Source organism: Talpa europaea (genome assembly GCF_964194135.1).
Source record: "Talpa europaea genome assembly, chromosome: 11".
Taxonomy (NCBI): domain Eukaryota; kingdom Metazoa; phylum Chordata; class Mammalia; order Eulipotyphla; family Talpidae; genus Talpa; species Talpa europaea.
Window position 1 is genome coordinate 70,178,971 of NC_140078.1, and position 22,309 is coordinate 70,201,279.

Consider the following 22,309-nt stretch of genomic DNA (forward strand, 5'->3'; position numbering starts at 1 on the left):
ACTGAGGCCAGCTAGAGGATGCTGACTAAATGTGCCAATTGCAGCATTCGGTGTCTAGGGACCCAGGAGGTAGCATGAGCCTCACGGAAAGGGCGTCTTCTGTCTCCACAGCCTTTGGGAGCTGTGCCAGGCTCTCTGGGCCTAAAGGTCACCACTCTGGGACCCTGCTTCCTGAACAGGAGCAGTGCCTACACCTCAGGCTAGAACAGGTTGTGGCTGATGTGCCCACAGTCCCCAGCACTCTGGACGCCCCCTCCCCTTTAGCCCTACCAGCTTCTCCATCCTAGCCATTCTGGAAAACAAGCCCCTCTGGTAGCCAGCTGTGTCACTGCACCAGTGATCACTGGGGAGGTTGGAGGGGGCTCAGACTCAGACTTTCACCTGGACCAGAGGCTTGATAGTCCCTCACCCCATGCTGGCAGGCAAGCCTGGGCCCGACAGGTCTCAATCACCAGCTCTGGAGCAGCAAACAAGTGAAAACAGAGGAATGAACAAGCATGTGGTCATGGTACCCTGTGCTTATAACCGCAGTCACAGTCATGGTCACACACAGGGTCACACAGTCTCAGTACTTGGCGGCACACATACACATACGCTACTGGAATTGTGCAGACCAGATGGTCACTAGCTAGGGCTTCATAAGACAGAAGCACTCACCCAAAATATGTCCAAAGGATAACACCACAGCCCTGATTTCAGTGCGTTTCAGAAACAGATCCCTAAAGCAGGAGTGACTGCTCTGGTAGGCACAGAGCCATGGACCCCAACCCTTCTAAGGGCCCAAAAAGTGCTTTAATTTTGCTTTTATTAATCAGAAGTAAAATATATATAATCAATATATATTAACATGCCCACTCTGGATTACATTTGTCTTTATGCCAACAGTTACATATTTTTTTGAAGAACAGGCCTTCAACGGCAAAAGTGCCTAAGGGTCAGGACCGTCATGATGAAGGTGCGCAAGGCAAGTCCATTCCCTGGCACCTATACTTCAGCACCACAAAGAGACCCACCACCCAAACAGCCCCCCTGTACTGCTCCCTGCCCCAAGGCCCAAATTAAAACCGAAGCCCCACCCCAGTGCTGACAGGGCAGGAGGGGCCACTTCCGGCCTAGCCCCACCCCCTACCCAGGGCACTTTGCTAAGGATACAGATGACTGCTCCCTAGTTCAGCCCTCCAATCCAGGGCCAGCCCCTCTGCCCGCCCCCAGACTGGGTGGGGTGACCCTACAAAAGCTCAGAATTTCCAGCTGCAGCTTCTTGCTCTCAGAGTCTCTGATGCAGCTGGAGCCAAAGTTGAGGAACTGAATCTTACTGAGCCTGCCTAGGCCCTCACCCTGGAGTCAGGAAGTTCGGAAGATGAGACCCTTCAGCTCTGAGGTCAGCAGGGACAAGTGGCGGGTGTACAGGAGGGCTGGGCCAGCCTGTCTTTGTTCACTGACCATCCCTCCTCTAATGGCCAATATTCTCAGGGGAAGAGAAGGAAGCCTTCCTCCCCTCCCCCCCCCATACACATTAGATCAGCCTGGGAATGGAGGGCCCAGCTCTCTACTGCTTTTCTCAGAACAGATACCATGACTTCCGTGGCTCTTGGGGAGTGGGCAAGCCTTGGCCAGAGCAAGGCCTATGGGAGACTGAGGGCAGAGACCCCTCCAGAGGCAGTGCCTCAATGCATCTCCTTTGCCCTCTGACCTTCCTGAGCCTTACAGATCTGTGTTAACCTGATGCCAGAGTAGAGTGGATTAATGAATAAGGGGTTTGACCTGCCTGCCCTGAGCAAAGGCCAGAGTTCAAGGCCAGCTCTCTGATCTGCCTCCTCTGGCCAGGTTTCCCTAAACCATCCCTGTGTCATGGCAGCCCATCTGCATCCCATCTGCATCTTCCTCCTGACCTTGTTCGGCATGGCCCAAGGCTTCAGGGGCCCTTCGGTGCCCAACCAGCCCTTCATCACCATATGGAATGCAAACACCCAGTGGTGCCTGCAGAAGCACAACGTGGATGTGGATGTCAGTGTTTTTGATGTGGTAGCCAACCCAGGACAGACCTTCCGTGGCCCTAACATGACCATTTTCTACAGTTCCCAGCTCGGCACCTACCCCTACTACACATCCACTGGGGAACCCGTGTTTGGTGGCCTGCCTCAGAATGCCAGTCTGGATGTCCACCTGGCCCACACATTCCAGGACATCCTAGCTGCAATGCCTGAGTTCAACTTCTCAGGGCTGGCAGTTATTGACTGGGAGGCATGGCGCCCACGCTGGGCCTTCAACTGGGACACCAAGGATATTTATCGGCAGCGCTCACGGGCACTGGTACAGGAGCAGCACCCCCACTGGCCAGCGCCTCGGGTGGATGCAGCAGCCCAGGACGAGTTCCAGGGAGCTGCACGGGCATGGATGGAGGGAACTCTCAAGCTGGGGCAGGCACTGCGGCCTCATGGTCTCTGGGGCTTCTATAACTTCCCTGACTGCTACAACTATGACTTTCTAAGACCCAACTACACAGGCCAGTGCCTGCCGGACATCCGTGTCCAGAATGACCAGCTGGGATGGCTGTGGAACCAAAGCTATGCCCTCTACCCCAGTATCTACATGCCTGCGGTGCTGAAGGGCACAGGAAAGTCACAGATGTTCGTGCGGCACCGTGTGGGTGAGGCATTCCGTGTGGCCGAGGGTGTTGGGAACCCTGATCTGCCAGTGCTGCCTTACCTCCAGATCTTCTATGAAATGACAAATCATTTTCTGCCCCTGGTGAGTTTCCTTCTAGGACCCACCTGTCTTATAGCCTACCCTGTCAGGCATTAGGTTCAGTAATGGAGGACACAGCCTTAGGCCACTTTAGCCTTGAGTACTTTTTTTATTATTGATTTATTTATTTATGCATACAAAAACTGGGGTATAGGCCACAGGCCCTACCAGAGACAGAGTATGGAACAGAACAGGTGGATTGACTGAAATACACTGCTGAAGGGAGCAGCGGGAGAGCCAGGAGAGGTCTGCTGCACCATGTGGGTCACCACTTCCTGGCTGGGGAAACTCTTGCTGAAGCGCCGCAGATAGCTTTATAGTGCTGCGTCTTAACCCCTTGTACCACCAGGGAGGCCCAGCCTTGAGCACTTTTATTCATTCATTCCGAAGTTCTCTAAACACTACTGTGTGCCAAACTGCTAAGCACAGACAATTCAGCATTCATCGGAAAGATGTAATTCCCACCTGCATGCCACTCACAGGCTAGAATGGGGATGGATTTGCCTCTGCCCACCAGGAACAGAGCAGCTCCAGAGGGGCTTATGAATCATTTGTCCCATCCAATGGTGTTGCAGTAATCTGCTGTGGGGAGGAAGCCCCCATAGACCTATGCTGTCCCCTTCCCTAGGATGAGCTGGAGCACAGCCTTGGGGAGAGTGCAGCCCAGGGTGCAGCCGGAGTGGTACTCTGGGTGAGCTGGGAGAACACAAGAACCAAGGTGAGCTCAGGGGGTGGGGAAGGGCTGCCTTGTTGACTGGGGAAACCATAGCCCACCCTTTGGACCCCACAGCCCTGGCTGGCTGGCAGGTGAGTGCCTCAGTCCCCTAGGTGGACCCATGAACGACTATGGTGTCCCTGATGTTCACCCTCCCACCCAGGAATCTTGCCAAGCCATCAAGAAGTATGTGGACACCACACTGGGACCATTTATCCTGAATGTGACCAGTGGGGCTCTTCTGTGCAGTCAAGCCCTGTGCTCGGGCCATGGCCGCTGTACCCGGCGCTCCAGCCATCCTGAGGCCCTCCTCTTCCTCAACCCCGCCAGTTTCTCCATCTATCAAAGGCCTAATGGTGGCCCCCCAACCCTACATGGTGACCTCTCACTTGAAGATCTGATGCGGATGGCTGTGGAGTTCAAATGTCGCTGCTACCGCGGCTGGAGGGGAGCATGGTGTGAGCAGCAGGACGTGTGGTGACTGACCACACACTGGGATGCACACTTCCAGCACCTAATGCACTCTGGGCCTGGCCACAACTTTCTTAAGACACAGTCACACAAGTGATGATCATAATCAAGAGTATACTCAGCCTCAGTCGTGAGCCTATGCCCTGTAAATGCACACATGCTCACGGACCAAGGGAGTAGCATTAAGAGTTAGTGTCACAGGCAGACACCATCCACTCTGTTCAGACATTCACCTGGCAGGGTCAGAAACATCTCCAGAGACACTCAGCCAGTCTTTAAACCACAGCAACCACCAGAACTGATATTCACCGAGTGCCTACTTTTAACGACTAAGTCCAATGCTGAGCATTTTCAAGTAGGCTAACTCAGTCCCACCTACCACAGCACTATGAGGAAACGGAGGTAAAAACAGAAGGGTCAGCCCTTTGCCTAAGATCGCACAGCCAGAAAAAGGAGAAGCTGCAAAATCAAACCCAATCGGTCTGGTTACCGAGGTAGAATCTTTGCGCTCCTACCGTGTGCAGATGGTAAGCTGCCCTAATCTAATCTAATCAGCGTCACCAGCCACGACAATAAAGCAGACGTAATTCTTACTTCAAGGGCTGTTTATTGGGTGCCAAAAATGTATGCGCGCTGGGATCCAGAGGGTACAGGACAGGCACGACTCTATCACTCAGATCTGTTCTCTGTTCGAGAGCAGTTGCCTCCAGGTGGGGCCCAAGTTTTAGGAGGAAGCTCGACCCGCGAGCTTCCACGCTGGACTGACGGGGGCAGGAGGCCAGCGGGAGGCAGGACAAAGACGAGCCAGGGGATGACCCCGTCAGCCCGCGGGCGGGGCGGGGGCGGGGCGGGGCAGAAACCCCAGCTGGGGGAGTGGCCTGCACCGGACGGAGGCCACGTCCAATCGCTTTCGGCCGGGCCTCGGCGGAGCGGAAACGAGGCGGGACTTAAGGGTGACGCGAGAAGCCAGAGACTCGACGCGCTTGAAGCCGGGGTGGGCGGAGCAAAGTCAAAGAAGGGCAGGGGCGGAAGGGCGGCCGCGGCGCCAGAGCCGAGACCGAGTGTGCGGCCGGACGGCGTTATGACGTCACGCCAGGGGGCGGAGCTTGGCCGCGCTGGAATCCTCGCACGCAGAGCCGGAGGGCTGCTGTGTGTCCGCCGTACCGCTAGGGGCCGCGCGGGCAGACTGAGGCGCTCGTGCGGGAGGCCGAGGGAGAGCCCGTCAGTGCGGAGCGTGGACGAGGAGCATCCCGGAGCCCAGTTTTAACATGTCAGTACCGCCCCCGGCCCCGATACGCGGCGCGTCAGTCCTCATTGTCCTCGCGCTCCCCGTCCGCTCGCGCCCGTGGTCCGCGGTGACCGTGCCGCCCCGCGCGCCCCCCTGCTGCTGTGCCCTCCCAGTGCATGTCGAGCCACACCCACCTAGAGTCAAGCTCCCCAAGCCCCCACCCCCAAAACACATTTGGGGAGGTAGTGGGAGAAGGGGGAAACCTAGACTGGAGACAGGGTGCTGCCTCAGGGGACCTAGGAGCCCCGCCCTTAGTGGGTGGGGTCAGCACTAAAGGGGTTAAGCCCGCGGGCAAGTTTGGGGCTCCAGACCTAAAGGCGGATCCTAAGCTTCCTCTTGGTGAAAGGGTACGGCTGTTGCGGACGGAGGTGGCAGATGAAGGTGAGGGGCTTTTAGCCCTCTGCGTGGGAGATGATGTGAGGGGAGGGGGCTACCTGTACTGACCACTGTAAATAGAATTGGCCTCAAGTGCAAGGGGCCTTCCAGAGGAGGTAGGGAAGGGGAGCCAGCGCAAGCCCGCTGAAGCAGGTGAATAGGATAGGGCTCAGCCGCGCCCCACCTCCAGAAATCCCCCAGCATAAACCTCTCTGCCAGCAGGGCCTGGGGTGGGATGGGCAAACGCTGGTGTTTGGGCACAGGCGGTTCAGGCCCTGAACGTTTGTGGCCGTTGGATTCCTCTGTGGATTTAGGAAGGAAGCTGTGGTCCTTATCTAGGGTACTTAAGAAACTCAGACCAGTGGGGAACCAGGCCTGCAGGAGACATAGCTGTGTGGCTGTGAGCCAGGCGCTTTTTTAGTGCTACTGGGACCCTAGCTGAAGGGACAGTTGGGTCCATGCCCAATCAAAATGTCTTCAGCTGGGTAGTTGGGGAAGGGGTCATGGGCTTTGTGTGCCAGGTGGAGGAGGTAGTCCAGAGAGAGGAAAATTGTCTGATGGGTGATTGAGTGGTGACCCAGGTAATCAAAATTGCTGGGGCCTGGGATGTAGGGAGAAGGGAGAGACAGGGAGCCCCTGGGGGCAGCTCTGTTCCCTCCAAAGGGAGCCTCATATGGCTTTAAGCAGAGTATCATGGTGTCTGGTTTTTTATGCCCTGTCTAACAGCCAGCTAGCTGCCGTGCTGTAGGGGCTGGATCAATTGTCCTTCGAAGATAAAGTTGTAACCAGAACAGGCTGGCACTGGAGCTCTTGGGTTCTGCCTCAGCCACTGCCCTCAGCCCCTATCCATTGCAAAATATGGCACACCCTGGGCCCATCCCTTCTGTTCTCCACCAGAGTCAGCTCCCTCAGGTACAGGGAATGGGTCTCTCCAGGTTCCCCCTGCCTCCCATCAGGTAAGTATGGGAGCTCAGTGTATCCCACCACTCCCCAGTTCCAGGATGCATGGCACCCCCACCCCTTGCACTCTGTCAGCTTCTCCCTGCCCAAATCCCATCTGCCCTCCTAGCACAGCCCAGCATGGCTGTTGTCCACAGGACAAGCACCCTTGTGGTCTGAGAAGATGCCACTGCCTGGAGACCATGTCTTTAACCCCCCAGCCTGGCACTGAGCCATCTGCAGCCCAGCAGGAGGTGACCTTGGCTCCCAGCCTGACTCAACTGAGCCTGGATCCTGTGTATCAGCCAGAGCTGACCCTGAGCCCCTGGCTAACTAAGCTGACCCTGGGTTCCTCAAGCCATCCAGAGATGACTCTCAGTCTTGGCTCAACTGAACTGACCCTGGATCCCGCACATCAGCCAAAGGAGATCCCAGCCCCAAACCTGGCTGAGCTGACCCTGGAGCCTGTGCACTGCCGACCTGAGCTCTTGGATGCCTGTGCCGACCTGATCAATGAGCAGTGGCCGCGCAGCCGTGCCTCCCGCCTGCACTCTTTGGGCCAGTCCTCAGACTCCTTCCCCCTCTGCCTGATGCTTCTGGGCCCTGGTCCCACACCCAAGGCAGCACCCATTGTAGTGGGTCATGCCCGCCTGTCACGGGTGCTGGACAGGCCCCAGAGCCTCCTCGTAGAGACAGTGGTGGTGGCTCGGGCCCTAAGGGGCCGTGGCTTTGGCCGCAGGCTCATGGAGGGCCTGGAGGTCTTTGCTCGGTCCCGGGGCTTCCACCGGCTACACCTCACCACCCATGACCAACTGCACTTCTACACCCATCTGGGATACCAGCTGGGTGAGCCTGTGCAGGGCCTGGTCTTTACCAGCCAACGACTGCCTGCCACCCTGCTCAGTGCCTTCCCCAGTATCCCCTCCCCCCGGCCACACTGCAAGACCCCTACTTCTAGGCTGTCTGTCCACGATGCCCTAAAAATCCCGAAGGGGCCATCATTGCCACCGCCCCCTCCCCTTCCTAGGCCCAAGACCACCGTACCCCCATCCCCAGCAGGACCTCTTCCACAAAGCCTGCTGAAATCACAGTACCAAAACCTGAGAGGATGTCCCATATTCTGGATGGAGAAGGACATCTGAGAGCCACCCAGGGAAAGGCACTGTATTTCTGGGTCAGTGGACTGCCCAGGACAGTACCAGCCTCAGCCCCCTAGTCCCTGGAGTCAGCTTTAGCCTGGGCATGCTTCCTGAATGCCAGTGGGGCCAAGAGATGACTCCATGGCTCTGGCTCAGAGCAGTCAGTGTGGCTGAATAAAGGCTTCTTTTGGGTGTGGCTGTGACAGTTTATTTGTTGGCTCCCACCCTTACCTCCCTGATTAGGTTCCCTATCCCTATAGGAGCCCCTAGATCTACTCTGGACCCAGAATCATGGATAGAGGGCATTTGCCCTTTGCCCATCCCACTCTACCAGGCTCAGGGGACAAGGTGTCTGTTCCTTTCCACATTCACTCACTCATTGAGTGAATTGAATACTTGCTGTCATGCCCCAGACTGAGCACAGGCAATGGGGAGATAGACAGGGTCTCAATTCAAGGGGACAGATAGACAGGGAGAGAGGCAGAGAGTAGTGGGATCCCTGCTGGGACAGTGGGAGTCCAGGTGCCGTCACTCCACCTGCAGATCTAGGATACCTCCCAGGAGAGGTGCTGTCACAGCAGAGACCTCAGTGCAGCATAAGAATTAAGCCAGGAAAGGTAGTAGGCTGAGTGTTCTTGGCAGGATACAAGGTGGGCAGAGAAAGAAGGAAATTGGTGAGCGCTGTGGATGGGGGGAGTATCAGAGGGCGCAGTGGTGATATGACAGAGATGACTGGTACAGGAGCGGAGCTGCCCAGGCCAGCCTGAAGTAGGCTGCTTTGAGAGCCTATAGGTCTTCTGGGGGACCATGCTTTCCTCACTCCCTGTGTTTGTGGGAAGGATCGGGGGGAGTTTACCCAGGTTTTCTGCTGTATGGAACATGTGGCCCTGGCCATGGCCTCTAAACTCACACCCACCTTTCTCCTACAGGTTTCCATCCCTGGGGCATGACCATGCAGCTAGGCCAGGCCTTGGTGCTAAGCCTGGCCCTGTGCCTGGGGTGTGGCCAGCCCCTGCTTCAGGCCCCTCAACGCCCCTTCTTGGTGCTGTGGAATGTACCCTCAGCACACTGTAAAGCCCGCTTTGGGGTGCCCCTTCCATTAGAGGCCCTGGGCATCATAGCCAACCATGGCCAGCATTTCCATGGCCAGAACATCACCATCTTCTACAAGAACCAGCTTGGCCTCTATCCTTACCTTGGACCCAGGGGCACAGCTCACAATGGGGGCATCCCTCAGGCTGTGCCTCTTCACCACCACCTGGTAAAAGTTGCCTATCAGATCCACCGCAGACTGAGACCTGGCTTTGCTGGCCTGGCAGTACTGGACTGGGAAGAGTGGTATCCACTCTGGGCCGGGAACTGGGGCCGCCGCAGAGTATATCGAGAAGCCTCATGGGCTTGGGCACAGCGGGTATACCCCCATTTGGACCCCAAGGAGCAGCTCCACAAAGCCCACACTGGCTTTGAACAGGCAGCACGTTCACTGATGGAGGACACACTGCGGCTGGGTCAGGCCCTGCAGCCCTATGGGTTCTGGGGCTTCTATCGCTTCCCAGCCTGTGGCAATGGCTGGCATGGTGTGACTTCCAATTACACAGGCCGGTGCCATGCAGCTACCCTTGCCCGCAACACCCAACTGCATTGGCTCTGGGCTGCCTCTAGTGCCCTCTTCCCCAGCATCTACCTCCCACCGAGGTTGCCACCTGCCCACCACCAGGTATTTGTCTGGCACCGCCTAGAGGAAGCCTTCCGTATGGCCCTTGTTGGGCACCCACATCCCCTGCCTGTCCTGGCTTATACCCGTCTCACACACCGGCACTCTGGAAGGTTCCTGTCTCAGGTGAGTGAAAGCTGAGTCCCGGGTTCTGAGTTGGGAGGCATGGTCTTGTACTGAAATAGTCTGAGGAGAAGGCATTTCCCAGAGGGATTTGAGGGAGAGCCCCTGATCTCGTTCTGAAGGGACAGACCTGTCCTGGAGCATCTGATGAGGAGATATGTCTGCCCTAGATCTTGAGGGGGAAGGCAAAGCCCAGCCTTTGGAGCCCTTGTGCTGGGGGGGCACATTCTCTGAGTGTCAAGTTCTGAGAAGCCATTCAGAGGCTCGGTGCCAATTAGCCTGACTCTAGAGGTGGAATCCGATTGTTGTCAGTGAGCCAGGAAAGCTTCTTGAAGATAGATAGAGAGGCAGGCCAGGATGGATCTGGCAGCAGCTTTCTGCCTCCAGGATGACCTTGTGCACACCATTGGCGTGACTGCAGCTCTGGGGGCAGCCGGCGTGGTGCTCTGGGGAGACCTGAGCTTCTCCAGCTCTGAGGTGATTATCACCCCATCAGCTTGCCACACAGCCCATGTTGGGGCCCTGGCAGGGTAGAGACCATGTCAGGGCCCTGGAGAAGGAACACTGATACATCCCACCCCTTTCTTCAGAAGGAGTGCTGGCGTCTCCATGACTACCTAGTGGACACCCTGGGCCCTTATGTGATCAACGTCACCAGGGCGGCCATGGCCTGTAGTCTCCAGCGGTGCCATGGCCATGGGCGCTGTGCCAGGCGAGACCCAGGACAACTGGAAGCCTTCCTGCATCTGCAGCCAGATGGCAGCCCTGGAGCTTGGGAATCCTTTGGGTGCCACTGTTACTGGGGCTGGACTGGTCCTACTTGTCAGGAACCCAACCTTGGGCCTCGAGCCGGGCCTGAGTCCAAAGAAGCAGCATAATGGGCCTCCACGGTGGCGCAGCAGTTGAGCACTGGGCTGCGAAGCTGCCCGCAGCCTCTGTAGCGCCGGTTGGATCCCTGGCTGCCAGGTGAGGCAAGGGTCCCACCTGGTGCACAGACCTCTCCTGCCGTGCCCGCTGCTCCCCTCAGCAGTGTACTTTGTCACTCTGCCTGTTCTGTTCCCCGCTCTGGCTCTGGTGAATTCTCTCACCCACCCGCGCTTCTGACTGTACCCAGTGCTTGTATAAATAAGTAAATCTTAAAAAAAAAATAAAGAAGCAGCATAAAGCCCGGATGACCTGCCCTGACTCTCTAGACCCTGCATTTTCCCAGTCCTGGCAGGAGGACTGTGCCCCATTCACTACTTTTAGCTTACAGCCAATCATCCTATGCACATACCCCACTTATGTGACCCCTGGGGAATGGGAGTAACCAGAAGAAACATTTAGATCATTTGAAAACCAGAGGCCCTTTGAGACCACCTGCTCCTCCTGAGAAGGAAGTGGCCCTCGGGAGTCAGGCTTCCAAAATGGTTAGGGTTGCCATCCAGGAGCTTTACTTTTATATCTCACTGGATCCACGGAGAGGTCACAGGATGTCTGTTCAGGGGTAGTTGGGTCCCAAAAAGATTTTGGCTGAGGTCTGTCATTGCTAAGCTATTGTCCGTACTCTGCTTTCATCATAAAGTCATTTTTTTTTCACTGCCTGAGAGTTGGTGGCTGTTCCCCTATTCTAACAGGCCCACGGCCTTCCCATCACGAGTACCCAGGCAAGTGTCCAGAGATGCTGGTTCTGCCCGGTGGGCGGCTCCATGGGGCCAGCTGCAGAGTTTACCAATGTGCCCGTGTGCACGTGGTGGTGGAGGGAGGCATGGCTTTGTGGGGGCATAGTTCAGCTAAAGCACAGTGGGCGGCTAGGTCCCGGGAGCCGACTACAATTCCCGGGGTGCTGTGTGCCCTGCCGGCAGGCGGTAATCTGCGCGCTCAGCCCCTTGGGAACAGCAGTTTTGGCAGCGGGGCTGTGGGTGTGAACGGTGTGGCCGGGAACTCGCCTTCCCGGCGACCCGTCTGGGAGGGCTGGGCGCTTCAACTCGTTCGGCAGGGCGGGGCCCCTCGCGAAGATGGTGGCGCGCGCGGCTTGTGGCTCCCGTCGTCTGCCCAAGTCTCAGCTCACCGTACTGGCCGGTGTCTCGCTGACCTGGAGCCCCCGCCCGCCGGGCCCCTGACCCCGCGCGCGCCCGCCGCGCCCGGTTCCCGACATGCCCCGCGCGCGCAAGGGACGCGCGCCCCGCCAGGGAGGCCGGCGCCGCGGAGCCGGTGAGTGGAGGGCGCCGGGCGGCTGGCAAGAGGCGAGCGGGCGCCCAGCGTGGGACCTCGTCCTCACGGGCCCTGGGGTGGGGACCCCCTCTCCACCAACCCGGAGCCGCCACCGGCAGCTGTCCCACGGCCACACGTGCCCCAGAAGGCAGCGACCACGTGTGCCCAACTTGAGCGCGGAGCTTGCCGCAGCAGAAGCCGCGCCTCGCGGCCCCAGCCCACCGGCCACCTGTGGGTCTGGGTCCCCCATTGCTCCTCCACCCCAGTTACCTACTGTGGTGAACCAACCCTCCGAAAACCAGAATCCTGCCACCTCTCCTAGTTTGATGCCTTCCTGGAAGGTACTGGGAAGTTGGTGGGAGGTCTGCCCAGGGCAACTGAGGGAGCCATCTGGAAAATGCAGGATTTGGGCCGGGGCAAACCTGACCCTGAAGGGTGGAAGAATGCCATGGAGTCAGAGGCAGAACTGAGACTCGCTTATCTGCGTTGACCAGAAGCGGGTCCTGGTGCAGTAAACATGTATGTTTACACCGCAAGGATGGGTGCCTGATGGCACATCTCAGACCCCACCACCGCCCTAAACGGCTTGGGTAGGAGAGACATCTAAGTGGCTAGCAGCATTCCAGAAGGAGCTGGGGGACAGATTCACTGAGTGGTGCCTGTGTCAGACTTAGGAACTAAGGAACCCTCAGGGAGGGACTTGTGAGTGAGTCCTGAGAGGGTGAAGAAGAGAGCTCCATGTGGAGGGAGCAGTTGTGTGAGGCATGGCATCTGGAGGGTCCCTGGCATAGCTGCACAGACGAGGGAAGGCTGGACTCCTTTAGCAGGTAGAGAGAGCACAGACTGATGTGCTGTACTTTGTTCAACAGAGACACGGGCTAGGTGGTTCCTGAGAGGTTGGGCCAGCCTGGTGACCAGAACGTGTCTGAAGCTCTGCTGCGGCAGCTGCGTTGGCCAAAGTTAGCCCCTGGCACTGGACAGAACCCCTGGGCAGCTCTGCTGACCCTGATGCTCCCCTTTGTTTACTTGTTTTCAGGGGCTCATCTAGTCAGGGGCCACTTTGTGTACTTGCCAAGGTCAAGAGAAGCCTGTGTGTGCTCTGTCCACCCATGGCTGAAAGCCAGGGATGGATGGACCAAGGGGAGCTCAAAAGACAGTACGCTTGAAGCCTGGGGTACTCATCCAAATCCACTAGGAACTGGGCTTCTGCCCCCGGGACAAATGGGTTACCTGGTGATCTTGTTGGCACACAGAAGGACCATAACGAATCACCTGTTTATTCTTTGTCTTCACTTGCCCTACCCAGAAGAGGTGCTTTTGCATGTTTGTTTCACAGATGGAGAAACTCAGGCTTTGAAGGCTAGGCAGCTGACTTGGTTACATCCTTGTTAACAAGTAAATCTGGGGTTTGAACCCTGACACTTCTTTATAACTTAGGCCCTATGACCTTGCCCTGGCCACTTTGGGTCATGGACTGGTGACTAAGCTCCCCTTGTATTTGTCTGCATGTTCTCCCAGTCCAGCATGGGCCATAGGCCTAGTTGGGGCCTGTGCAATCTCTGCTACCTCAGTCTGCTACCTCAATCTGGCTTTTTTTTTTTTTTTTTAGATTTATTTATTTATACAAGAACCAGGGTACAGGCCAGATGTGTGGGAGGGTGAGAGGATTCACCAGAGACAGAGTGGGGAACTGAGCAGGCAGAAATACACTGACAGAAATACACTGCTGAGGGGAGCAGCAGGTGAGCCAGCAGAAGTCTGCTGCGCCATGTGGGATTATCGCTGGCTGGCCGGGATCATACCCGCGCTGCAGAGGTTGCGGACAGCCTCACAGTACAGCTCTTAACCGCCTGCGCCACTAAGAAGTTCCCAATCTGGCTCTTAATCTCCTTGAAGCAGCCTCTGGTCTCAGGGAGGCTCTGCTCACTGAACCTACTGGGTTTTCCCGGGCTGGGCCAGGCACCTGAGGCTCTCCAGCAGATACGCCTCATTCCCTTTCTCCTGATTCCTGGCTTAGCATCCCTGGCATCAATCCCCATGCTTTCCACCTTAGCCTCAGTTTTCCCACCTCTGAGAAGGGCAATATTCTGCTTGTGGGGTCCTGAGACTGGGTAAGGTAGTCCCAACTGTCACTTATGAATGGAGGCAGGCCAAGTCCTCTGTATCACCCTTAGGTGCCCGAAGCAGTACCCAGGCTGACTCAGGTTCCAGTGAAGATGAGGCAGCCAGTGAGGCACGCAGCACCACCAGTGAATGCCCCAGCCTTCTGAGCACTGCTGCAGAGGACAACCTTGGTGAGAGCTAGTGGGGTTTGGCAGGGATTCAGTGGGGGCTCTGTGGGCTAGGGCAAGAAGCAGGGCTGACCTGCTGGCATTGCAGGGGGGGATGCCGTGGATGAGCAGGGCCAGCAGGAAGACCTTGAGGAGAAGCTGAAAGAATGTGTGGACTGCCTTACAGACAAGAGGTAACCCTGACTGCCAGCTGACCCCTACACCCATGTCCCTGCTTAGCCCATCCCAACAGTGACCTTCTTGGGGCCGGGCCACGTCACTCTCCTCTTCATCCCCCAGTGCCAAGACCCGGCAGGGTGCACTTGAGAACCTCCGCCTGACCCTGGCATCCCACCTACTCCCCGACTTCTTGCTGGAACGCAGCCTCACATTGACCGATGCCTTAGAAAAGTGCCTCAAGAAAGGTTGGTCCTGGGGCTCATCAGGGGCCTGAACTGGCTGAGTGCTCACCCCTGTTGTATGGACTGACTGGAAAGCATCCCTACAGGGAAGGGTGAGGAACAGGCCCTGGCCGCTGCCGTGCTAGGCCTGCTCTGTGTGCAGTTGGGCCCTGGACCCAAGGGCGAGGAGTTATTCTGCAGCCTGAAGCCCCTGCTGGTCTCTGTGCTCAGTGACAGCACAGCTAGCCCTGCTGCCCGACTCCACGTGAGTGTTCCCTTGCCTCCTGACAAATCCCAAATCCCAAAGCAGAGAGTGGGTTCTATCAGCCTCTGGGCTCCCCTACTCTGAGAGTGAGCCATGACTGGGAGTCACCCTCTGACTGTGGTCTGGCTTTGCCTCCTCCAACAGTGTGCTTCCACTCTTGGTCTGGGTTGCTACGTGGCTGCTGATGATGTCCAGGTAAATGGCCTTTCAACAAGGGAGCAAAGCACCTAGGTCCTCACTCCTGCCCCTGAGCCATTCCCCTGCCTCCCTGTGCCCATAGGACCTGGTGTCTTGCCTTTCCTGCTTGGAAGGTGTTTTCAGCCGGTCCTGTGGTCTGGGTAGCTCTGCAGCCCCTGTGGTCCCTGCCAGCCTGCATGGCCTGCTCTGTGCTGCGCTACAAGCCTGGGCATTGCTACTCACCATCTGTCCCAGCACCCACATCACCCAGATTCTGGACAGGTAGGGCCAACTGCCTAGTGGGAGTGGGAGGGGAAAGATGAAGAGATCCCCCAACTTACATCCATAACTCATCCTGCCTTCTCCCCAGGCAACTGCCCCGGCTGCCCCAACTCTTGTCTAGTGAAAGTGTGAACCTGCGGATGGCAGCCGGCGAGACCATCGCCCTGCTTTTTGAGCTTGCCCGGGACCTTGAGGTGTGAGAGACAGTAGGGTGGGAGGAAGGGTGCCTGCTAACACCACCTGCTCATCCCAGGCTAGATGCAGGGGATGCCGCAGAAATCAGGGCAGTGTGAAGTGTGAAGGGGAGATAACACCAACACAGACTCAAAAGCTGCAAGGCATTGGGCCTCCCCTGGTGGCGCAGTGGTTGAGCGCTGGCCCAGTGCCAGTTCGATCCCCAGCCACCAGCAAGGGTCCCACAAAAAAAAAAAAAAAAAAACCCTGCAAGGCATCCCTTCAGGGAATGGTGAGGAACAGGCCCCTGGCCGCTGCTGTGCTGGGCCTGCTCTGTGCAGCTGGGCCCTGGACCCAAGGGCGAGGAATTATCCTACAGCCTGTTCTGGGAGGGGACCCCTAAGTAGTTGTGTTAGGCCCAAACAGGGGCTGATAGGGGCCCAGGGGCCAGGCAGAGAAGGAAATGACTTGCTCAGTGAAAGGAAGGGCTTGGGCAACCCCACAGTGCTCAGGACGCTCCTCACCCACCCTCCAACACTCTCACTGCAGGAAGACTTCATTTATGAGGACTTGGAGACCCTCTGTGGGACCCTACGCACCCTGGCCACCGACAGTAACAAGTACCGTGCCAAGGCTGACCGCCGGCGGCAACGCTCCACCTTCCGTGCTGTGCTGCATTTTGTTGAGGTGTGTGTGAGGACATCTGTGTCCTGGTGAGAGTGTGTCCCCAGGCACAGCTGCAAGCCCGGTCACATGGGCCCTTCTACCCTGCAGGGTGGCGAGTATGAGGAAGAGACAGTCCGCTTCGGACTTGAGGTGCTCTACGTGGACAGCTGGGCTCGGCGCCGGATCTATGCTGCCTTCAAGGACGTGCTGGGTTCGGGCATGCACCACCATCTTCAGGTGGGGAGGCGGAGAGGGCCGGGCACCCCGTTGGCTACTTTGGATTGGCCTGAGCTCACTGCTCTCTTTGCCCCCAGAACAATGAGCTACTCCGTGACATCTTTGGCCTGGGCCCTGTGCTGGTGCTGGATGCCACCGCCCTGAAGGCCTGCAAGATCTCACGCTTTGAGAAGGTTTGCACCCTTGGGCACCTTTACCCTTCCTCCATTTCTGTGGCCTGGAGGTCTGGAACTCCACGGGGACTGGAGAAGCCCTGCCCCCCCTCCCCCCGCCAGAGCCTCACTGTCACTTCCGCTCCAGCACCTGTACAACGCTGCCGCCTTCAAAGCCCGGACCAAGGTGCGCAGCCGCATGCGGGACAAGCGGGCGGACGTCCTGTGAGGCTGGACCTGCTGAAGTGGAAACTGTCCACACCCTTGCCCGTATTTTTAACAGAAGACAGTGCAACACCTGGTTCCTGCCAGGAATTGTCACTTTATTTTTTTAATGACAAAACCAAAAACAGTGGGACAGACATGGGAGTGGGTGGCTGAGGCCAGGCCACTTGGGGCCCTGACCCTTTGTCCCTGCACTTAGCCGTGTGTCCTCTTCCTTTCCTGTCTCAGGGCAGATGTGTGCCTGTCCCCAGGCTGTGGGACAGGCGGGGGGGGGGGGTGTCTCCCTTCCTTTCTCTCCTTTCTCAGGTCTTGCTCCCCTGGGATGAACCGTTTCCTTTGGGGGGACAGCATCTGGACAGATGCCACCATAGCAGGTGGGGAGGCAGGGATTATGGGGATGAATTTGTGGTTTGTGAAGATGATTAGAGATAATTAAACTGAATGCTCAGCCTTCTGCAGCCCTGGCATCTTGGTGTTCTTCCTGCCGTCACTCCCCGTCCACCACCCTAGGCTTGGGTCCTCCTCCATTGCCATCTCACCTTTGCCCTTTAATACAGCTTCTCTCCAGGTCCCCCCACCCCCACCCCAGCCCAGCTTGTCTTTTTGAGAACTGAAGCTAGACCCCCCACTGAGAGACTTGGCTTAGTTTGGGTGATTGGGGTGGGAGCAGCTATTTCTAGAGCTCTGAACCTGCTATCTGGGGGAGGTAGAGGGTGCTGACAGGCCATGGGAGCAGTCAGGAGGCTGGTGTCGCTTCCTGGGGCCTTGGCACCAGAAGGCTTGGCTAGGTCTGGCCTGAAGAAGTCAGGACAGGCGGGCAGCTGTGGGGTCAGATCAGATTGTTGTACAAAACCTCACTAAGGCAGCAGTGTGGAGCAGCAGGGGGAGAGGAGAAACCTGCCAGGGACCACTTTATTCTCTCTCTCACACAGAGCAGGCCCCAGTTTCAAGTGGCATCTCAGCTGGGTGCTTGGGCCTCAGTGGAGTTGAGCCTCCGCAGCTGGCTGAGGCTGGCCAGCCGGAGTTTAAGCAGCACCTCCTCCTGTGTACGCAGTGTGTGCGCCAGTATGCGTAATGATTCGCTCTGCAGCACTGTGGACAGACAGGGATGGGAGGTTGTGAGACCACTGCCATCCCACCACCCACCCAGCCAGCACCAGAGGGTGCCCACAGATCCCTTCCCCACCCTTCACTGTCTCATCCTCTACAGTGGCTCCCCTCAACAGTGCAGAAAGGCCTCCTGGGGCAGCTCTCCTGCCCACCTGTGACTATGTAGGTGACTTTTTCTCCTTTTCCTGCTAAACCTGTCCTTTCAAAATATTAAAAGAAAAAAATGCCTCCTGGCCCCATCTCCTTGCCCTCGGTTCCCACTGGCTTTCTGTGCCAACCTTACCACTCAAGTAGACAGCCAGGACAGCGAGCGCCAGGCAGGTGAGCACCAGCAGCACCAGTAGCATCAGGAAGCCCCCCCGGCCAGGGCTGCAGCCGGCCTGGGTACACAGTGACGGTGGTAGGATGCCCAGCAGCTCGTCCCATGACTGTGCCTCATCGGCCAGATAGGGGCGCAGTGACCCTGTGGGCAAATAGGGCATCAAGAAGGTGGTGGGTACTTCTGCTTTCTGTTCTTCCAGTACATTTGTCCCACTCCCATGCCCCCTCACCTCCGCTGTGCAGGTCACTGATGGACTCCACTGGGTGCAGGCGCACCTCCTGCACGTGGTTGGGGGCCAGTGGTGCCCTGTTCCTCGGGCTCAAGGTCGATGCCGTGGTGTCTGCAGGGGCAGTTGGGTTGATTCAGCCAGCAGGACACCTCCTCCCTTCTGGGTGGCCTCCAGTGGCAACAGGAACTCAGAGAAGATGGGGGACAGGACAAAGGGGCATTTGGCTCCTAATCCCCTAAAACCAACTCAGGAATGACCCTTGATTTTGAGCCAAGAGGACCCCAGGACCCCATAAGCTTGCACGCAGTAGCAGGAGGAGCACTTGACTTGCTCAGTGTTTATTTCCAAGCACCTCAAGAACTTTCAGGGTTTCCTCCACTTGCTCACTTCTCCGAAGTTTAGCAGCCTTGGGAGACTAAATTTGCAGCTCAGAAAATTCATTCCTGCCTCTTTTTTTTTTTTTTTTAAAGATTGATTTATTTATGCATACAAGAACTAGGGAACAGGCCAGAGGTGCGGGGTGGGGGCTGTGAGAGGATTCACCAGAGACAGAGTGGGGAGCAGAACAGGCAGATCTACTGAAATACACTGCTGAGGGGAGCAGATAGGAGAGGGCAAGATAGGAGAGGTCTGCTGCACCATGTGGGTCGGGGATTGATTGAATTGAATCTACCTGGCCGGGGATTGAATTTGTGCTACAGAGGCTGCTGATAGCTTCTCAGTGCTGTGCTTACCCCTTGTGCCACCAGGGAGGCCCCCCTGCCTTTTTTTTAAAGATTGATTGATCGATTGATTGATTTTTAAAGATTTATTTATTTATACAAGAGCTTGGGTACAGGCCAGATGCGTGGGAGGGTGAGAGGATTCACCAGAGACAGAATGGGGAACAGAATAGGCAGACGGATGAAATACACTGCTGAGGGGAACAGCGGGCGAGACAGGAGAGGTCTGCTCGCCATGTGGGATTCTCGCTGGCTGGCCGGGATCGTACCCACGCTGCAGAGGCTGCGGACAGCTCCACAGTGTGGCGCTCAACCACCTGCGCCACCAGGGAGGCCCTAAAGATATATTTATTTATACATACAAGAACTGGGTTATAGGCCAGAGGTGCAGGGGACGAGAAGATTCAACAGAGTGGGGAAGAGAACAGGTGGATTGACGGAAATATACTGTTGAGGGGAGCAGTGGGTGAGACAGGAGAGGTCTGCTGCGCCATGTGGTTCAGCTCCCTGGCTGGGGATCAAATTCGTGCTGCAGTGGCTGCTGATAGCTTGACAGTGTTGAGACTTAACCCCTTGCGCCACCAGGGAGGTCCTCATTCCTGCCTCTTCTGCAATCAGATTTCCCCACAGGCCAGATGCAGTGCCTAGCACCTTCCTCGGGTCTGTAGTGAAGGAAGCCTGGTTCTAGCTATTAGGGTACTTCTCCTTTCTCTCCTGGCCTCACTCTGGATTCTGCTGTGCTTCTGTGAACCCTACTGTTTTCACTCAGCATCACAACAGGGGCTCTGCCTCTGCCATCAAACTGTTTCACAAGCCTCTGAGGTCTCCCAGCATCCCCTGGAGGCTGCCTGGGCTTGTAGGTTGTTTTCAATTCCTTTCGGAAGTAAAAAAAACCCCTAGAAAAGGATATCATTCAGCATAAAGTTTTTTCCCAATTTCCCAATAGTTATTAAGAACTGATTCCCAGAAGCAGAATTACTTAATCAAAGAGTAAGGACTTTTTTGTAAGCTATCATCAAATTGTCCTCCAGAATGGCTCTCACAGCCCCCAAAGGGTACATCACCACTGTCAGGCATTGGAAAGAAATGTATAGACATGCTTGTGCACATATATTTGCTAAGTTGGGTGATGAGAGGCCTTTCTTGAGCAGTTTTATTTCCTTGCCTAGCAGGGTCTGCCCAATGCATGTGACTTTCTAATTATCCATCACTGCCTCTGCCCATTTAGTCAGTGGAGTCTGGTAATTGTCTTGTGACTTTAATTACTTACTTTTGAGCCCATCGAGACATTTATTTTGTGATTTCTAAATGTTATGTTTTCTTCTGGTTGTTCTTTGGCTTGATTTTTTTTCTTAAAGATTTATTTATTTATGCATACAAGAGCTGGGGTGTAGGCCAGAGGTGTGGGGGGTGAGAGGATTCACCAGAGATAAAATGGGGAGCAGAACAGGCAGATTTACTGAAAAATACACTGCTGAGGGGAGCAGCAAGTGACAAAGGAGAGGTCTGCTGCACCATGTGGGTCACCTCCCTGGTTGGCCTGGAAATCGAACTTATGCTGCAGTGGCTGGCGATAGCTTGATAGTGCTCCTTAACCCCTGTACCACCAAGAAGACCCCTGGCTTGATTTTTTAAAAAAATCTTGGCTCCTTAAGACCCCCACATGCCCAAATGGAAGCTGGGTAACAAAATGGGAGGCATTGAGGGGATAGGAGCAAAAGTGACTGGACTCTCTGGGTCAATCCCTTCAGAGCAGTAGTGACAACCATCATGATTTGCCTGAAACTGGCCCCTGATATGCACAAAGTAAGTAAACAAAAACAGATGCTGCCAATCTGGGTGATGGGTTAGGAGTAATTAAATTTCCTTTTTGCACTGGGCTATGCTTTTCCCATACTTTCTAAATTGAATTTGGAATGTCTTTTACCAAGAAAAACACAATAAATGTCATTGTTAAGATCCCAAAAGGAGGCAAACACCATTCACCACTATCAGCAGGAGATGCATCCCTCCCACCCAGTGTAAAATGTTGAAAATTTGGTGGGGGGAGTTGACCAGTGGGAGGGTGGAGCACTGTCCCTGAAGATCCCTGGGTTCCTGCTCTGGCCCCCTGAGCTGCTGTGCTTCTTACATGCAGTTAGGTGAGGGGTCACCGAAGTCTTAACAAGCAGTCAGTCTGGCAGCCAAGGAATCCTAAACTTTAGTCAGTTGGGGGCACTTGGGCCCAAGTTAAAGGCCAGAGGCCTATCCACTCCCACTCCCTGGGCCATGTGCCCAAATGCTCCCTGGAACCTCAGCCTATCCCCGAACCCAGCTTCCTCCCTAGAAGAAAAGCTGACCTGGTCAGGCAGCTGCTCAGCCTACATCCACACAGGCACAGCCTATAGTTGACCCACCTTACTGGGTTGCTCCCCCATATCCTTTCCTGCTGTCTCTAACAGGATGAAAGGGCCTGAGCTCAAGAGGGGTTCAGGGCATGGTAGCCTATTCCTTTCCTGGGAGCTGGGACTTTACTGGAGGTGGGACTAGGAGACGGGTGACTAGTCAAGGAAGCCAGGTCAGTGGGACAAAGGGCAGGTTTCTGCAAGGCCCGCAGGCTCATAGCACTGGGCCTTTCCCTCTCTCACAGTCATCTCCTACCTTCCCGGGTCTCCTCTGGCATGGTGGATGGTGGGCAGTCAAGGGGCCGGTGATAGCACCCAGTAGCAGGACAGGATAGAGGCAGCAGTGACTCCTTTGAGAGACTGGGCAAGGCCTGCCCACCTCCCAGCCTAAGCCTAAAATAGGCCTGAGCTCAGCCCACTGGGTTATATTTAGAGGGACAGCTCTCAGTCATGAAAGGGGCAGAATGTCCCACATGGGCCAGAGTGGACTATATACCTGGTGACAAGAACCCAGATAAAATCACATCTCTACTACTACATGCTCCGCAGGAGCTTCCCCAGGGAACCCTGCCACCCCTACATGTGCCTAGGCCTCAGGTCTTCCAGGCAAGCTGCTTCAGGCTCAGTGTCTGGCTATGGGCTATCCCACATGGCAGCTAGGACAGGCAGAGCGGCCCTGTGGACCTCCATCACGAACACCCATACCCACAGCCAAAATGTCTCTTCTCGGAGCAAGTGTGGGACAAGCACCCATTAATGTGTGGTGGCTGGCTCTAGGGTCTGGGGTGATGGACAATTGCAGTCCGGGTGTCTCTCTGAAGGCAGACACCCCCATACACGGATACCCATGCTGGTCAGTGGACTGACCTAGGTCAAATGCTGGTATTTCTGTTACTAAGCTTGGGGAAAACTTGCCCTCTCTCCAATCTCAGTTTTCTCATGCGTAAAACAGGAATGGGAATGTTCCTCCCTGGCTCCACACATGTGA

General features: G+C 56.1%; 5 protein-coding genes across 5 annotated transcripts; 4 read left to right on the plus strand and 1 right to left on the minus strand.

The window, feature by feature from the left end:
• Window positions 1-1,762: 1,762 nt before the first annotated feature.
• On the plus strand, window positions 1,763-3,944 carry HYAL1 (hyaluronidase 1; the record flags this gene model as incomplete). The annotated part of the gene is made up of 3 exons (XM_084246744.1): window positions 1,763-2,751; window positions 3,377-3,466; window positions 3,627-3,944. The coding sequence occupies exons 1-3, from the start codon at window positions 1,852-1,854 to the stop codon at window positions 3,942-3,944; spliced, it is 1,308 nt and encodes a 435-aa protein (XP_084102870.1). The 5' UTR covers window positions 1,763-1,851.
• A 2,156-nt stretch (window positions 3,945-6,100) lies between these two features.
• NAA80 (N-alpha-acetyltransferase 80, NatH catalytic subunit) lies at window positions 6,101-7,770 on the plus strand (the record flags this gene model as incomplete). The annotated part of the gene is given in 3 exon segments (XM_084247758.1): window positions 6,101-6,127; window positions 6,667-6,741; window positions 6,743-7,770. Coding segments are annotated over 3 exon segments (1,038 nt in total). The 3' UTR covers window positions 7,679-7,770.
• An 851-nt stretch (window positions 7,771-8,621) lies between these two features.
• HYAL3 (hyaluronidase 3) lies at window positions 8,622-10,390 on the plus strand (the record flags this gene model as incomplete). Its single annotated transcript, XM_084247759.1, has 3 exons — window positions 8,622-9,515; window positions 9,900-9,989; window positions 10,103-10,390. 3 exons carry the CDS (start codon window positions 8,622-8,624, stop codon window positions 10,388-10,390), a joined length of 1,272 nt encoding a protein of 423 aa, XP_084103885.1.
• Window positions 10,391-11,550: 1,160 nt separating this feature from the next.
• IFRD2 (interferon related developmental regulator 2) lies at window positions 11,551-16,558 on the plus strand (the record flags this gene model as incomplete). Its single annotated transcript, XM_084247282.1, has 12 exons — window positions 11,551-11,705; window positions 13,880-13,999; window positions 14,085-14,169; window positions 14,276-14,400; window positions 14,484-14,641; window positions 14,786-14,836; window positions 14,922-15,100; window positions 15,189-15,294; window positions 15,824-15,961; window positions 16,049-16,177; window positions 16,255-16,350; window positions 16,478-16,558. The coding sequence occupies exons 1-12, from the start codon at window positions 11,648-11,650 to the stop codon at window positions 16,556-16,558; spliced, it is 1,326 nt and encodes a 441-aa protein (XP_084103408.1). The 5' UTR covers window positions 11,551-11,647.
• A 954-nt stretch (window positions 16,559-17,512) lies between these two features.
• On the minus strand, window positions 17,513-21,599 carry LSMEM2 (leucine rich single-pass membrane protein 2; the record flags this gene model as incomplete). Its single annotated transcript, XM_084247484.1, has 4 exons — window positions 17,513-17,646; window positions 17,948-18,127; window positions 18,216-18,326; window positions 21,578-21,599. 4 exons carry the CDS (start codon window positions 21,597-21,599, stop codon window positions 17,513-17,515), a joined length of 447 nt encoding a protein of 148 aa, XP_084103610.1.
• Between the last annotated feature and the right edge of the window lie 710 nt (window positions 21,600-22,309).